The 15,573-nt window shown below is 39.7% G+C and overlaps 1 protein-coding gene across 4 annotated transcripts; it reads left to right on the top strand.

Moving 5' to 3' along the window:
- Nucleotides 1-1,524: 1,524 nt before the first annotated feature.
- On the top strand, nucleotides 1,525-11,910 carry g3bp2a (G3BP stress granule assembly factor 2a). Of its 4 annotated transcripts, none has more exons than XM_071503201.1 (13): nucleotides 1,527-1,707; nucleotides 3,548-3,666; nucleotides 3,753-3,834; nucleotides 4,510-4,683; nucleotides 4,861-4,951; nucleotides 5,086-5,191; nucleotides 5,314-5,494; nucleotides 5,702-5,803; nucleotides 6,707-6,809; nucleotides 6,917-6,976; nucleotides 7,211-7,342; nucleotides 7,464-7,591; nucleotides 8,640-11,910. In XM_071503201.1, exons 2-13 carry the CDS (start codon nucleotides 3,572-3,574, stop codon nucleotides 8,919-8,921), a joined length of 1,536 nt encoding a protein of 511 aa, XP_071359302.1. In that variant the 5' UTR covers nucleotides 1,527-1,707; nucleotides 3,548-3,571; the 3' UTR covers nucleotides 8,922-11,910. The 4 variants fall into 4 exon arrangements, with proteins under 4 accessions (XP_071359304.1, XP_071359302.1, XP_071359305.1 ...); XM_071503202.1 differs by having other exon boundaries at nucleotides 1,529-1,707; nucleotides 7,464-7,582; XM_071503203.1 differs by lacking the exon at nucleotides 6,917-6,976 and having other exon boundaries at nucleotides 1,525-1,707.
- The last annotated feature ends 3,663 nt before the right edge of the window (nucleotides 11,911-15,573 follow it).

Here is a 15,573-nt window from a genome sequence, read left to right as displayed (position 1 = left end):
AACAGCAGGAATGATTACAGCAGGCAAAATGTCAATGGTCATGCAGGCATCTGACTATTGTTTTAAGACAAACTTGAAAAATTGTGAATCTCTCCTCTAAAAAAAGTGTTTTTGTACACATGAGACAGCTCCTCCACAACCAAAGACAACATGATGTTACTGTTTTCACAAGCTGAGTGGTACTCCTCCTAACAAGTAAACTTTTCTTCTTGTGTGAAATCAGTGCACCCTTAAACCTGTAGATATGTAGATAGATATAAATATAATTAAAGGCTGAATTATATACAATAACTAAAGAGACTAGATACAATACACAAAAACAGAATTAAGTTAAAATAGAATAGAGACTAAAGCTGGACTATACTATGTGCTGAATATACAATGTACAATGATAGTAATATGTTATAATACACTGTGCATTAGTGCAAGTCAGGTGGGTATCCTAAAATGCTGTATAATAAGGTGCAGGACTGTCCAGGGAACAGCTGCAGCTGCTACAGGCTGCCACTAGAGCAGCGCCATATGCCATATATGTATGAAAATGCCTTTTTTCCATGAATATCTCAGTCAACATGCAAATGTTCTTCTTTTTTGTTTGTTTTGATGGAAACGTGTTGTGTCTTTCATACATATAAAGATAAGTCATGGTTGTTTCTTTTCATAGTAATGAAAACAGTGATATTTAATCTCTCCTGGGAGTTCTGGGTCAAACCTGGGTCCCCTACCAGCTTGGTGCGCCCAGAGAGCCTCCATTGGAAAGCACCCAGGAGGAGGCATCCTGATCAGATGACGGAACCACCTCAACTGTCTAATTCATCACGAAGGAGCAGCAGCTCTCTCCAGGTGTCTGAGCTCTTTCAATTCCTACTCATGACCATAGGTGAGAGCTGGAACGCTTGAGTGGTGCATCGACAGCTTTGCCTTAAGGCTCGGCACCCTCTTCACCACAATGCTCTGGCACAATGCCCACTCTGTTTTACCCTCACTCTCAATCAAGACCCCAAGATACTTAATCTCCTTCACTTGAGGTGCAAACTCCCTCCCGACCCAAAGGCAGCAGTCCACCATTTGCAGCTGCAAGTTCTTTAGGTTCAGGTTAAATAGAGAATGTTACACAACAAGCTACATTAGATAGTTAATGTTTTAATCTCAAAGAACTACCAAATGAGTTATATAACCTGTTGGATTTAAATCTAATAAACAAGACAAACGTTTCCACAACATACCCTTTTAATTAAAGTGAACTAGTGAGTTCAAACAACCACCCCAACAGTTAAACAAATCCAATTCAACCAAAGTAAGACAATTTTTTTATTTTTATTTTTTTTTAATGTAATCTAAAATTTTAAGGTAGCTCTTGCTGTTATTTTGAAGCTGTTCCCCTTTACAGTGTAGTAGAAAGTCTTGGGGGCGGGGTTGGTGACTGACGTCATAATTTATGTTACCCAGTGTAAACAGTCCATTGGCTGAGTGGTTGTGATGGGGGTTCCCTGCCCCAGATTGCAGGGGTAAAACAATAAATCTACCCTATCACTTTAAATCTTCAATCTCTGGTACAGCAGAGATCATTAACTGTCAGGGAGTGGAACGGGGGAAATATTACAACATTTCACCTGGGATACTCTGCGTTTCAGAGCAGTTTACAGCCGGTTACTCGTAGTTATTTATTACAAATAATTCTGTCTACATAGATAGGTCTTTCATAAGGTAAGTTAGCCATCCTCCAAGCTAAGTCAGCTATGAGACGGCTGACAACTAAGCTAACCGTTCCAGCTAATGTTAGCTGCATTGTCTATTCAAAACCACGACTGCTCGGTAGACAGCCAGTGACCTGTCAAAATTGCCCGCTAGGTGTGTCGCTACTGTACAAATAGTACACATTAGATATGTAGTTAAAATGTTTGAGAATCAATCAAATGTGTCAAATCTTTTGTTTTCTTTGAGCTAGCATAGCATTGAACTTGTTTCATTGATAATGGGTCGACAGGCAGTGTAAGTTGTGGGTGATTTTTATTTTAAAGTGTAAGTGTGCTAAATATTGCTTAAGATTTTTAACAATAATGATACATTTCATTACAAATAGGGAGATGATGTAGTCAAATGTGGAGTCTCTCTAGCATAACATGGACACAACTTAATTGGTGCACTACAATGGCTATCAAATACCTTATGGTCAGGTCAGCATGATGGTTTTCCCCGCTTGCGGGTTGTTTGTCTGAGAGAAATCTCACATTTTATCTGCTGTCCATTTTTCTGCGTTAATCGACAACGCTGATTTGTTTCTTTGAATTATATAGCTCCCGCTCAGTGTAGAACTGACCGCCGGCTGAAGGAAAAACGACGACGCCACAAGTTAGCTACAGCTAATGTTAGCGAGCTAAGTAGCAATGTGCGAAGAGGCCGGCAGATTGCCATTAGTATCCCCTCAGTTGTTTTTGCAGTCTGGATAACGTTGGCCTGGCTGACAGTGTAGGCACACAGTGCTCCTGAAGTCTGTGTACCGGGTTGATAAAATGCAAATTATGAATCTGTCATCTCATTTCGCTAAGGAACATGCGACAAATGTGAGAAGTGGCAAATTGTTGTTAGCATTGACATGAAAGGCCTCATAAAGTAGGCCACTTATCTTCAAAGCCATGCACAGATGTGTGTCTCAGATCAGTGTGATGTATAAGTTCTACAAGTAGGGTTTTAAATGTAGTAAAGTTCGTTTTCCACGATGCAAAGCTTGAACCCCTGCACCAGACGCTTCCCTTTTTATCTACAACCGGGTTCCCTCTTTGTCTCATTGGATGGACGTGATGGCGCAGTTGGATGTGAGCTAGTGTGTTAGCCAGCGAGCTATACAGTCAGCTGTCTTGCCTCTGCCATAGGACTGATGTGGGTCAGATGAACCATGGGCGTAATGAGACAAAGAAAGTGAAACGTTGGTCTGTTAAAAGGAAATTCCTCGTTTCATTTTTTTATACGTGGTGACACATCTATTTTATTTATATCTGGCACAATTAAGGAGTACCAATATGGACTGCTCTTCAATCAATTTAAATCAATTCATGTAGTGGTCTAATTGACTCTAAGCTTAATTTTCTAAGTCATTGTCTCATTCATTCTGTTACCTCAAGTTAAGACAAATGCAATTGAATATAACAGCCTTTCAACAAACCTAAGCCTTATGAAAGTCAAAAAGTTCAAATGACTGCTTTAGCCAGATGTTGCTTAAGCAGTATTACAATTTTTGAAACTGGAGGTAGTTTGTGGTGCTGTTTAACTGCATTGAATTACTACAGACAAATAAAATGTCAGATTCAAATATTAGAAATGCTGTTCATGACGATGCAGTACAATTCACCATCATCACAAACTAATGCATGTACAGTTTAATCAACATCTCTTCTAAAACATTTTTAACAGAAACACAAATCCTTGAAGGCAGGATTTAATGTTTCATATTATTCAAGTGTACTGAATTAACTGCCAATTGATTGCGTGTGGGTATACATATGTGTTATATCATTACAGCTAAATCGTGGTTTGTCTTCTGTTTCAGCACTTAATATTGTTTACCAAAGAAATGGTGATGGAGAAGCCAAGTCCCCTGCTTGTAGGGCGGGAGTTTGTGAGGCAGTATTACACACTCTTAAACAAAGCACCAGATTTCCTGCACAGGTAATTTCTTATATGTGATGTTATAGACACTAAATCTACAAAAGAGTTGGTAATAATTTATAACTGTCATATTGTTGTACCTTTAGGTTTTATGGGAGGAACTCTTCTTATGTTCATGGAGGACTTGACCCAAGCGGGAAGCTGGCAGAAGCTGTGTACGGGCAAGCGGTATGTGCTATGGGCCAATAATGAACTTTTTTTTTTAAAAACACATTATAATAATAGATAATAGATTTCTGGTACTAGATCATCCATATCAATATTACAGTAACATAACTGAATACATCATAGCATAAGATAAATCATTGGCAGCGTTTTAGGAAGGACTTAAATTTTGAGGAAACTATAGTTGCATCATATAAAACTTTCTACCATTTTTTATATTTTCCATATTACTTATGTTGAGACCATATTATTTCTGTTGATTGATTATGCCCAAAATAGAGTGAATTATAAGAATATGATTTATCATCACTTTGCTTTCAAAGATGAGTGTGGTCATGAATGTGAAACTGAACACACTGGCTGACCTCAGATGTTTGCAAACTGCCAGCTATGATTCAACCTTCTGAATACATCTTGAAGAAAATGGGGAATCAGGTTTATGCTAAGACAAAACATGTCATTGTAACATGTCAACAAAAATGCAAGTGAGCTTTCCAGGACAAAGGTCCAACTTGTTTTTGTTTGGGAATCATACAATCCAGTCAACAGAGATCTGAACTGTAGTTGTCATAATTGATTAATTGCAAATTGCAATTAATCCCTTCTACTGTACCCATTTAAAAAAATATATATATATTTATTCATTTGGCTGCTATCCACTTGTCTCTGCTCTCTCAGGAAATCCACAAGAAGGTCATGTCCCTGCAGTTTAGTGAATGCCACACAAAGATCAGGCATGTGGATGCCCATGCCACACTGAGCGATGGGGTGGTGGTGCAAGTCCTCGGAGAACTGTCCAACAATGGCCAGCCCATGAGGAAGTTCATGCAAACCTTTGTGCTTGCTCCAGAGGTGAGTACTTTAAGAACTGGAGTAATAACAGTATAAATAATTACCTGAGAATGAGGGCTAAACTAATAATTGTTGGTAAGATATTTGGACATTTTATTTAGAACAGACAATGGGAGTTGTTAATTAAAAGAGGACCATTTGTATTTGTTCCACTCTGACACATTTGTTTTCCCCTAGGGTTCGGTGGCAAACAAGTTCTATGTCCACAATGACATCTTCCGTTACGAGGATGAGGTTTTTGGAGACTCTGAAGCTGAGCTCGATGAGGGTACGATGTTGACAAATACCAGATAGATACCTTGGTTTTTACTTGTGGGTTTTTAGTTCATATGTTCATGGTTTAAAGTGAGAGTTTTCATGCAAGTAACTTCTCAATCTGTTTATTTGTTTTCTCTCACTTAGAATCAGAGGAGGAAGTTGAAGAGGAGCCAGAGGAGAGGCAGCCCTCCCCTGAGCCCCTTCAGGAAAGCCCCAACAGCACCACCTATTATGAGCCTCACCCTGTCACGTATGTCAAAGCTTGAAATAACCTTGATGATGTATTAAAAAGTGTTTTTCTTTTTGTTTTAAATGTTTTGTTTTATTCAGTTTATCTCTGGAAATGACAATATGCTTATTTGTGCTCTGCAGTAATGGAGTAGAGGAGCCCATGGAGGAGCCAGCTCCAGAACCAGAGCCGGAGCCTGAACCTGACCCCAAAGTAGAAGAGATCAAGCCTGAAGTAGATGAGAAGGTTCTGGAAGAGATGGAGGAGAAAGCACCTTCACCGGTTCCCGTGGAGTCCCCACCAAACACCCAGGAGCCTCCCAAGGTAAGATGGATGTGTTTCTATATGGTTTACTTCTTTTTATCTTAGTAAGATTACCAGAGGTGATTTTAGTCCTAGTTTTTTAGATTATCATCATTTTGTGATGCACAAAGCTAATGGCTCTGCCCAATGATACACCCACTGATAATATAGAAAAGTGGTCAACTGGATACTGTTGCAGTCCTAACGATGCATTACTGCATCCCACAGACTTTCTCCTGGGCCTTGGTGACCAGTAAAAACCTGCCTCCTACCGGCACAGTCACCTCCTCTGGAATCTCCCCCCATGTTGTAAAAGCGCCAAGCTCACAGGTAACCACCTACCACTGCATGTGAAATTTGTGAAAAGGTTGAAAAAAAACACAGTCAGTATTGCCATTGCAAATGGGTCACTATGCCAGAGTCTAGCACAATGTTTTCAACTGTTTCTCTCAAACATGCATTGCATTTAAGGTTAGATGGTGGTTAACAGCAGCAGTAAATTATGTAAAGTGGGTGACCTCCGCACCTGCATGGAATGTGCAGTTTTTTGGGCATTATGATTTGCTCTTTTCTGACTACCCAACAATCTTTTAATAGGGGAAATGCATTCTTCACATGTAACAGACAGAGGTGGCTTTTCTGAAGGTGGTGTGGTGTTCAAAAAGCCCATATATCTTCAAGTTTCCTTTCATTGTATGTTGTGTATCACATGAACAGATTAAGGCTGACTGTGACTATATAAGCATGCTGCACTATTGCAAAACATTCAGAGGGCCTCATTTTTATTAAAAAAAAAAAAAAAGAAATGGAGACTCAAGCAAAAAATACCTCAGATTGATGGCTGCTGAAGCCCAAGAATGGTGAGGAAGGGCATGAGCAAGTCCCGTTCTACAGCTGTGGTACATTGGACTATATCGAGGGGAAAATACCCTAATGTTTAGGAGTTCCCTTTTTACATGTAATGATGCTCACTTTTTGAAACAACAAATTTGATCTGAAGTTAAAGACTAGTAAAATAAAATTGCTCCTGAAAAGACCAAAGCAAATCAGAGGGGAAATTGTTTTAACTGCCCAAAGAAATTAGCCATGCACCTAGTACAGAGACTTGACTCAGATGGGCTGCCTTTATCCAATCCTCTGGAGTACTGTGAGCTATGATAATGAAAGGGATGTGTTGTTTATTTCGTATTTTATTTATGTATTTATTTTTTGTGACACCCCTCCCTCACACAGCCCAGAGTTGAAGCCAAGCCGGAGACACAGACACCACCTCTTCGTCCCAGAGACCAGCGCACACGTGACAGACCGGCTTTCACTCCGCGGGGTCCCAGACCTGGTAATGCCAACACTGCTTCCACCAATTTAGGATTTATCAGTTAGGGTTTTTTCGGGAGCTATTGATTTGGTTCATTCTTACTGTCTGCATGTCTCTCTCACAATTAGATGGTGTTGCATCTTCAGAGTCACAAACGGGGAAACCTCACTTGAGTTTTGTTAACAAAGGTAATTAGAACTGTTGAGTCTGAATCACACTATAATCTATACTTCAATCGGTTATTGCATAATATTCAGTCATTAGCTTGTTATACGTGGCATGAGTTTCACTTAATTTATGCTAAGAATTTTACCTACTTTGCAAAATGTATTAAATATTATGAAAATTTACTTAGGTGTTGACGCAGATGATGAATATCAGCTGATCTGATGTGTTTTCCTGTCTGTTTCTTGGATCTGCAGGTGGCAGGGGAGATGGCGAATCTGGTGACATGGACAGCAGGCGGATTGTCCGGTACCCAGACAGTCATCAGCTTTTTGTTGGCAACCTCCCACATGACATTGATGAGAGCGAGCTCAAAGAGTTCTTCATGAGTATGTTTCCCAAAAAGCAACACTTAATACTTTTGCCATTTTGTGTAAAAGATCATCAATCAGCTGTGTGTAGATTTTGAATGAAAGTTTAATTACGTGATATCTTCCTGTCTTGTTGCAGCATATGGAAATGTGGTGGAGCTGCGGATTAACACCAAGGGCGTTGGTGGGAAGCTGCCCAACTTTGGTTTTGTGGTCTTTGACGACTCTGATCCTGTGCAAAGAATCTTGGGGGCCAAGGTAGAAGGGGCATGTATTGACATTTCATTACCCACTTTCATTCATTTGGTGGTGGTTTGGTGACACACATTTCTACAGTAAATTTGACAATTGATTGATTTGACAATTTGATTTGGTTACACTCCCCTGCTCAGTTTGAATTAGCCCCGACTGGACATGAAATGCCTAAAGATGTTTTCTTTTTGATATAAAATGTTTTTCTTCTGTTGTCATGTTAATAATATGTAAACAGGGTACTGTAGGCTGTGTAAAGACCAACAATGGCAATACTTCTCATTACGTCCTACAATAATATATATTTAGCCTGGTACTTATTTGGTTGCCCATCATAGTCACTTCACTTCACACTTGGATTGACTGTAATGGAAAAACCCAGATTTTTTTTTTTTTTAATCGTAAATCATCTGTGGTGGGAACTGTGCTGTGTTAAGTGTGTAGTGTATAATTCTCAGACTTTACAACTTTGAAAAATTGTCACAATGGCAATTTTATCTTTTCATCTCAACAACCATGAGTAGGCTGTTGACTCAGTGGGGGTGCCATTTAAATTAATGTGGTGACTGTGTTTGTTCACACAGTCTGCTGTCTGTCTACTACTTCACATTTCAATGTGATGATTGCAAGATGAATAGCAAAGATAACTCTGTTGACTTGACAAAGTAATCCCTCAGGAACGTGCACTTGCATGTGTTTGACTGGAAAATGCAGCGCTTCACCGTACGATCTTGCAGCAAAAGTTGAATCTTTTTTGGCAGAGCTGCTAGAGTATGGGTTCGTGCTACAATACCAGACTGGCTTCATTAAAATAAGAGAGGCTGCGTTTTTCACATAGGGCTACTGTCGGTCTGACCGCAGCCTCAGAGATTAAATTGTTTCACTGGCAGGGAGACGGAATGGTCAGGTCAGACCAGTGGGACACAGAGCAGAACTTATGAAGGGTCCAGGACAGATGAACAAACCTGTGTCTGCAAACCAGTGAATGATATGGGTTGTGAAAGTGGCAGGGAAATATTCAGACCTCGTTTCTCCTGTAGTGACCTTGCTTTTCTCCTTGCAGCCCATCATGTTTCGAGGCGAAGTGCGTCTGAATGTGGAGGAAAAGAAGACGAGGGCGGTGCGTGAACGGGAGACCCGTGGTGGAGGAGACGAACGCCGGGACATGAGGCGCAACGACCGGGGCCCTGGAGGTTCACGAGGCATCGTGGGAAGTGGAATGATGCGAGAGCGTGACGGGAGGGGACCCCCACCCCGTGGCGGCATGGCCCCCAAACCTGGCATGGGCTCTGGAAGAGGCTCTGGCGGGCAGGGAGAGGGTCGCTTCACAACCCAGCGCCGCTGAGGAGAGCACCACCTGCAGTGTGGAAGTAGTACCGTGTTCTTCATCTTCAACCGTTCTCGTTAACGAAAAGAAATCTTCATGTATAAACGTATATATTTGGTTTTTTTTGTTATTTTTTTTATTTTTGTTCCCTCTTTGCTTTGGAATGTGACACAGCCTGTCAACCATTTGTTTGTGAAATAGACAAAACAAAACGCGCAAACAAAATATTTTGCTTATTAGTTGTGAGCTGAGCATCCTTTTCGGGTATCTCAAGAATTCACAAACTTTAATTTGTAAATTTGTGAAAAAAGGCAAACCAACCAGGAGTAATCTGCCACATTAGGAGGGACTGATGAGACTTTTAACTACGATAATACAGCCCATCATTTGGAAAAGAGATTATATGCCTTGACTTAACTGGGGCGCTGCTTCACGAAATCCCTCTATTGCACATTTTATATGGTAGTTTTCTGCCCGTTACTGTTGGAAAAGAGTGAGTTGCAAAATTTATGCAGTTCCAGGGGAAAAGCTTGCCTTTTACTTTTTTCCTTTTGAGAGACCACTGCTTCAAAATTGCATAATGCACTCATCAATATGCACTAATGGGTACTTTTGTCGTGTTACATTGACATCCATGCTCGGAACGCAGCTGGAGAGACCTCTTTTGTCTCAAAGCGATACGACTTACCGGGGCAGGCCTCGCTCACAGCTTGTCTGCTGTGACCAATGAACTTTTCACACTTTTGACCCAAAACTACGCTTCAATTACTGCTGGATGGACAAGATAACAAGCAAATCTGCATTATATTTTTCCTCATTTATAAATCAAAAAAAAAAAAAAGCTCAAATCCTGGACTTTCACCAAATGAGTGGGGGGACAAAGGATAAACAAGAAACAAAGTTGAACAATAGAAGAGTGGTGGTAATGATGGCGGCTCGCTCTGTTTTTCTTTGGATTCAAAGTTTGTTTTTCTTCATGTTTTTCCCCTGCCAGCTAGACCGTGAAACTGGGATGGACAACACCTCCCTCCCTCTTCCCTCCCTTCCTGTCTTAAGTACGGAGTAACAGAATAAATGTACAGCAAAGATCATAGTTTACTGTATGTTTTTGTTTTGTGTATAATTTTTTTTTTTCATTTCTCTCTCAACTTGATAAAAGCATGATGGTGCCTTCTATTTCACCTTTTCCAGTCTTACTAAAGCGTAAAGCGGTTCGGGGCTTGCTGCCTCCTAATATATATGGAGCTGCTCATTTTGAACTATTGTCTACTGGGAGCAGATTTAAAAAAAACTTGCAGTATTCACAAGATTTAAGTTTTTTTTCAGGTGCATATTTCATTTTTCCATACTGTTTTACTACCTAAGATGATCTGCTGTGAGTTTTGTACATTTGTTTTGTATTGTGTCTGTTCTGGGTTTTGTAGAGACAATAGGTGCCTCGAGTTCTGTTTGATGTTAAATGGTTAAAGAAAGAGGTGCATCTGAAGAACTACTCCCCAAAAAGGTACATTAAAAAGATGGTGACAGTGAAATGCTTGGTCCTTGGTTTAACGAGTCATAGCTCTACACAACCATGATTTGTGAACTGACCTTTGCATTTTGGAAAGAGTAAATGTCTCTCAATGTAATTCAGACAATGCTGATCCTTACTTTCAGTCTGACCATAGTTTTTGCAACTCATGGCAGCACTTGGGTTAATTCCTGGACTCACCAAGTTGTCAGACTGTTCTTTTCTCAGCAACAATTTTGTAATGATCTGCGTAGGTGGGCTGACTGCAGCTCCAACCTACACACAAGCAAATAATTATGCTCACTTTTCTAGCCATTTATGCATTTGTATTTTCATATGCTGATTATTCATTGTGCTTATTTTTATTCATTTATTTTTCCATTCAAGGCAAGTCTAATCTGAATGCCTTACTAGTCGGCTTCTTCTTGTCCACTGGCATATTTTGTTTTTACCACTCGGTAGGGAGGGAAGACCTTTGGTTTCAGCTGGAAAGGAAAACATGATACGTGAGATGTTATGTTTTATTTTTGTTATTATCTTGCACTGAAATGGGAAGTAAAATTTGATGTAGCATTTTCTGGACAAATATACTAATGAGGTCTTCCTTGTCTGGTGGTATTGCACTATTTCCAACATTTCTGGGACAATCTGAACATGGCCTCTCTCTAAATTTCTCATCTGGCAACAAGAAAAAACCAACATGAAATGTTGGCTGTCTCTCGCAGTTAAAACAGATTTGATGTACAGACCCGACATATTTAATGTTGTTTTTTGGCTGCCCTCCCTTGTAGTTGGGATTGAATATTTTCATATGTGAGAGTAGTTTTCAATAGTAAGACTCTTTATTTGTTATCATCAGCCTTTCACACAATATTATAGAAAACCTTCAGCTCTTTGAGTGTTTTTAAACAGATAGTTCTCATGGGTGCATCTACCCCAAATGTTTATTTGCCAGATAATTACTTAACACGGGCACTTGGCTGTGCGGCATACGTTGTGCAGCAATGGTCAATGAAGAAAGTGGTGAAGAAGAGCCATCATGCTTTCAGGCCAATCTTGTGCTTTTACATTGTAGTGGTGGTAAAAATGTTCGAGCATATTAAATTTACAGTTGAATAGTTCTTTTTCACTGAAACCCACCCTTTTTCCAAACTTAAAAGGATCCTCAGAAGCGGAAGCAAGAGGAGGAAAAAAAGCTGTAAATTTATTTTCCTGTGGTTGAAAATGCAGTAGAGTGGATCCTCATTGTGAATCATTCCAGTCCTTTTTTTGAATGGAAATAGAAGTACTTTCTTGGCTTTAGCAGGTGTGGTAAACAGTTGGCTGCCATCTTAATTTTACTGTGTTTACCCTTTACTTGTTGCTAGCACAAAACTGTTGCAGGTGGAGAATCTTTTTTTTGTTCTGTTTTTTTTTTTTTTAATTTCTTTCCTTCTTTTCCTTTCCATTTTGAATGTGTTGGACTTAACATACAATAAACTACTGATATCAGCACCACTAATATGCTTGTCCTGTTTACAGGTTACTCCATAAGAGATCTTGTTGCATGTTGACAAACTTTCCAAAACAGACAACACTTGTGGAGTAAAGGAGATACTCCCGACTGTGGTGTCTGTCTCACTGCAGAAGACTGAAGACTTGACCGCCAAAGCTGTTGGTGCAGGTTGAGCGACAAGCAGAGAAAACTTATCCCAAATATTTTGCACTTTTGGTTATATCTTGATTTTTATTTTGAAAGCGTTAATACTTACTGTTTGCATAACAAAGATGTGTTAAGAACACCCCTAAGCTGAAAATTAGTGTATCCGCGTGTCTTGAGAAGCCTTAAGTCTTACAAAGTATTTAATTCAGTTCCCTCAAAAAAAAAAAAAAAAAGCTTATAGAAGGTATTAAAAAGTCTTGAACTTCATTTACAAAGAACTTGATTTTTTTTTTTTTCTGTCTTGTAGACATGAGCTATGTTTACAGATTTTTTTTTATGTGTGGGTGCGGGCTGTTTAAGGATGTTACACATCCTTAAACTGCTGACTGAACTCCTCAAAAAAGCTTCCACATTGTGACTTGCAAACACTTTTTCTGCTGCTAGCTGCAGTAGTGAGTTCCAATATTTGTTCATTCTTAAACTTCAAGTAAATATTTTTAATTAGTTAATCCATCCATTAGTTTCTGACACTTCAATTAATGTGTCCATGTCCAGGTCACATTAATAGATGCAAAATTGTTGTATACAGCTGGGAAGTACTGACAAAATGTGACATAAAAGTAGAATTCATGTCCTTGTTGAATGATCCTACCTGTTGTCCATCATTCTTTGACTGATGACTGAAAAAGGAATTGCATTTGTTGTGGCACTGAAAACACTGAAAAGGTGTTCAGTGTAATTTGGTGAACACTACAGAACCCTGAAGCATTAGTATGAATGTTAAATACAGTTACACGTTTACAATCTGCACCGATGGATGTTTAAAGGAGTGAATCGCTCCTGTTCGACAGCACCTCCCCAGCGTCTCTTCAGATGCTGTTTCTCTTATTGTAACATCAGAACTTTGAGCCGGGAGGGGATGTCTATGATTTCCCGTCAGATTGACGCTGCTTGGATGAAACTGGCCTGCTGGTTTTCTCTTTGAAGATCCAAGAACCATTGAGGAACTGAGAGAAAGTCAGATGCTGCAAAAGGTGAGCGTGGAGGATCCTGACACCCTATTAGTGTGAACCTGGCATCGTCAGCACATTGTCCATACATGTAAAACCTTCTACTGACTGGATTAAGTGGGAGAACATAGGAAAGGTAGGTAGCACACAAAGAGGAGGAGGAGGGGGTTTCTGATGTGTGTCCTGTCCTGGTTTATTGACAGATTGGAGGCAGAGTGGTATCAGCTCCTGTCAAAGGATCATCAATGACAGGACTAATCTGATATGGAGGGTTCTCATTTATTGTCTTAGTTCCTCCTGCAAAAGGCTCCGTGGAAATAAGCAATACGTTTTTTTTCATCAGTCACTGGCCTTAAAAGTTCAGGATCATGAATAGTAAAATTTACAACAGACAAAAATGAATTCATGTCAAACCATCTTTGCCATTCTCAGCTGCTTGTGTATGGCTGGTGAGTTTATCCCTGACAGGAAGAAAAGAACAACTGCTATTATTATGTTTAAGCAAACAAGCAGTTTATTTCATAGGATTACTAAATGGAGGGTCCCCTGTGTTATAAATCTGCAGGCACAGGAGAAAAATCGGACCCCTGTCATTATCCTTTCCATTACCAAAATAAGATGTTTCCTGAAGCTTTTTAAAGTGGGTCTTAACACTATTACTACATAGGACCTCAATATTAGTGTTGCAATATTGATATTATAAATGCTGTACATTCCCAAACCAGTTTGCACTTAGTTCAATTATTGCAAGCCAATGGTTGCATAGTGAATCAGGGACTTTTGGGGCCGTGGGGATCTGGGGCCCCAGGGCTGCCATCCACTTTTTGTCTAGTTGGTAATCCAGCCTTGGCAAGAACAAGATATAGCAGTAAAAATTACCCCAACCTCTACCACCCAGACAATGAAATACTTCTTATATGTTTATGCATCAGTAAGAATCAAGTAACACTAGTAATTTCTGAAGAAATCATGGTGGATTGCTGCCTTCTGCATAAGATGGAGCTAAACTGTTTTGCTGCCTTGAATTTGTATGAAGGAGCAGTTGAAGCAGTAGAGAGATGGAAAAAAAAGGGAAAAGGGAGGAAGACTGCAAACTGTATTGGAAGCAGTGAGGAAAGTTTAGACGTGAGTCACATTGTTTAAGTGAGTTTAAAAACACAGACAGCCATGTGCAACACAGGATCTCACCTATAAAACACCAAACTGCAAGCTGCAAGCTCGCTGCCGGCCGGGGATTGTAGCCGGCGACTGTGGCCCCTGATCTGCTCCTCAGCCGAGGTGAGCTTGGTCAAGTGAACACAAAGTTTTTATGTCATTTCAGTGGTCTTGAACATTTTAGTGGACTGTACCAAAATGAATTGGCGTTAACAGTGCAATGCAGACTGCACTGCTTTATGAATGACATGAAATGTGCAACTTGAGCTGAGATGAACGAAAATAAGGATCGTGAAAAGGCTGGATTAATGTGTTGAAATTTTCACGTTGGTGATATGTTTAAAGTTTGAATAAAGTTTTAAGGGAAGGTAAGACTGTGTAGAATGAGGCTGCTGCACAGCTGTAGTTAATGGTTGCCATAGTGATGGTAACTGCTTGGTTACACCTGGTTAAAGGAGGAAGGAGAGAGGAGACCCTGCTTAACACAGTGATGAAGTATTTGATTGTGGTGTGAAAAATATGGGAGGTACAGCGATTTTAAAAATGTCCCTCTTTTCCTTTGTATGTGCTGGCTTCAGATAACATTGGAGCCAATGGGGAAGTTGGATGGTGGTCCTGTTGCTCATGGTTCAAACTCTGTAAGTAGTCATAATACGAAAGAAGACAGATTTGCCTATGATCTGGGAAAAATGATGTGTGTACAGTGAAATTTGTGGCCATGAGGACGAGTTCAACAGGAACTTTTCGGACCAGTTGAACAGCTTCTCCCCACTCAGTGTGAGACGTCACTGGCTTCTTGATGCGAACATTTCACCACATACACACTAATGTAAAAGTCTGGAAAGGTCCAGAAATGCTCAGGAAACTTGAATTGTCACTTTATAAAAAAACTATGACTGGTATTTCAAAGTTGAACACAACTAATAATAAGGGAAAGTTTCTGAGCATTTTGATTGAAAAATACACGAAAAGTTGTGGAAAACTGCAGATTTTGACCATTCTGTCCGTTCACCTTAATGGGAAAAAATGTCAGAAAAATGATGAATATTTTGGAAAGTATGAAATATATCCTAATAATATATATAATAACAATAATGTCCTAATTGAGCTGAATTGAGTTTCAATGCTGAAGCATCTAGAAGGAGATATGAATCCAAAAACATTGGAATAACGAAGAATTTTTTAACCTGAACGTGTGTTTGTGTGTTTGTGTGTGTGTTTGTGTGTGTGTGTGAGTGTGTGTCTGTGTCTGTGTGTATTTTGCTGAAAATAACTTCTGTACTGTTACAACAATATCTCTGATACAGACCATAGACTGTATATAAAGATGCAGACCTTGTTTTTGCATGGTTA

The sequence above is a fragment of the Trachinotus anak genome, unplaced genomic scaffold (assembly GCF_046630095.1).
Source record: "Trachinotus anak isolate AG129_WGS33_773 ecotype Australia unplaced genomic scaffold, CSIRO_AGI_Tana_v1 ptg000019l, whole genome shotgun sequence".
Taxonomy (NCBI): Eukaryota; Metazoa; Chordata; class Actinopteri; order Carangiformes; family Carangidae; genus Trachinotus; species Trachinotus anak.
The sequence above is the reverse complement of the archived record's forward strand: the minus strand, read 5'-3'. Positions and strand labels throughout refer to the sequence as shown.

Bases quoted from the DNA above. Each gene is read 5' to 3' on its own strand.
- g3bp2a (XM_071503201.1), top strand. From the start codon at position 3,572: ATGGTGATGGAGAAGCCAAGTCCCCTGCTTGTAGGGCGGGAGTTTGTG. The intron at 4,684-4,860 runs GTGAGTACTTTA...GTTTTCCCCTAG, and splicing joins CCTTTGTGCTTGCTCCAGAG to GGTTCGGTGGCAAACAAGTT. The intron at 7,592-8,639 runs GCATGTATTGAC...TTCTCCTTGCAG, and splicing joins TGGGGGCCAAGGTAGAAGGG to CCCATCATGTTTCGAGGCGA.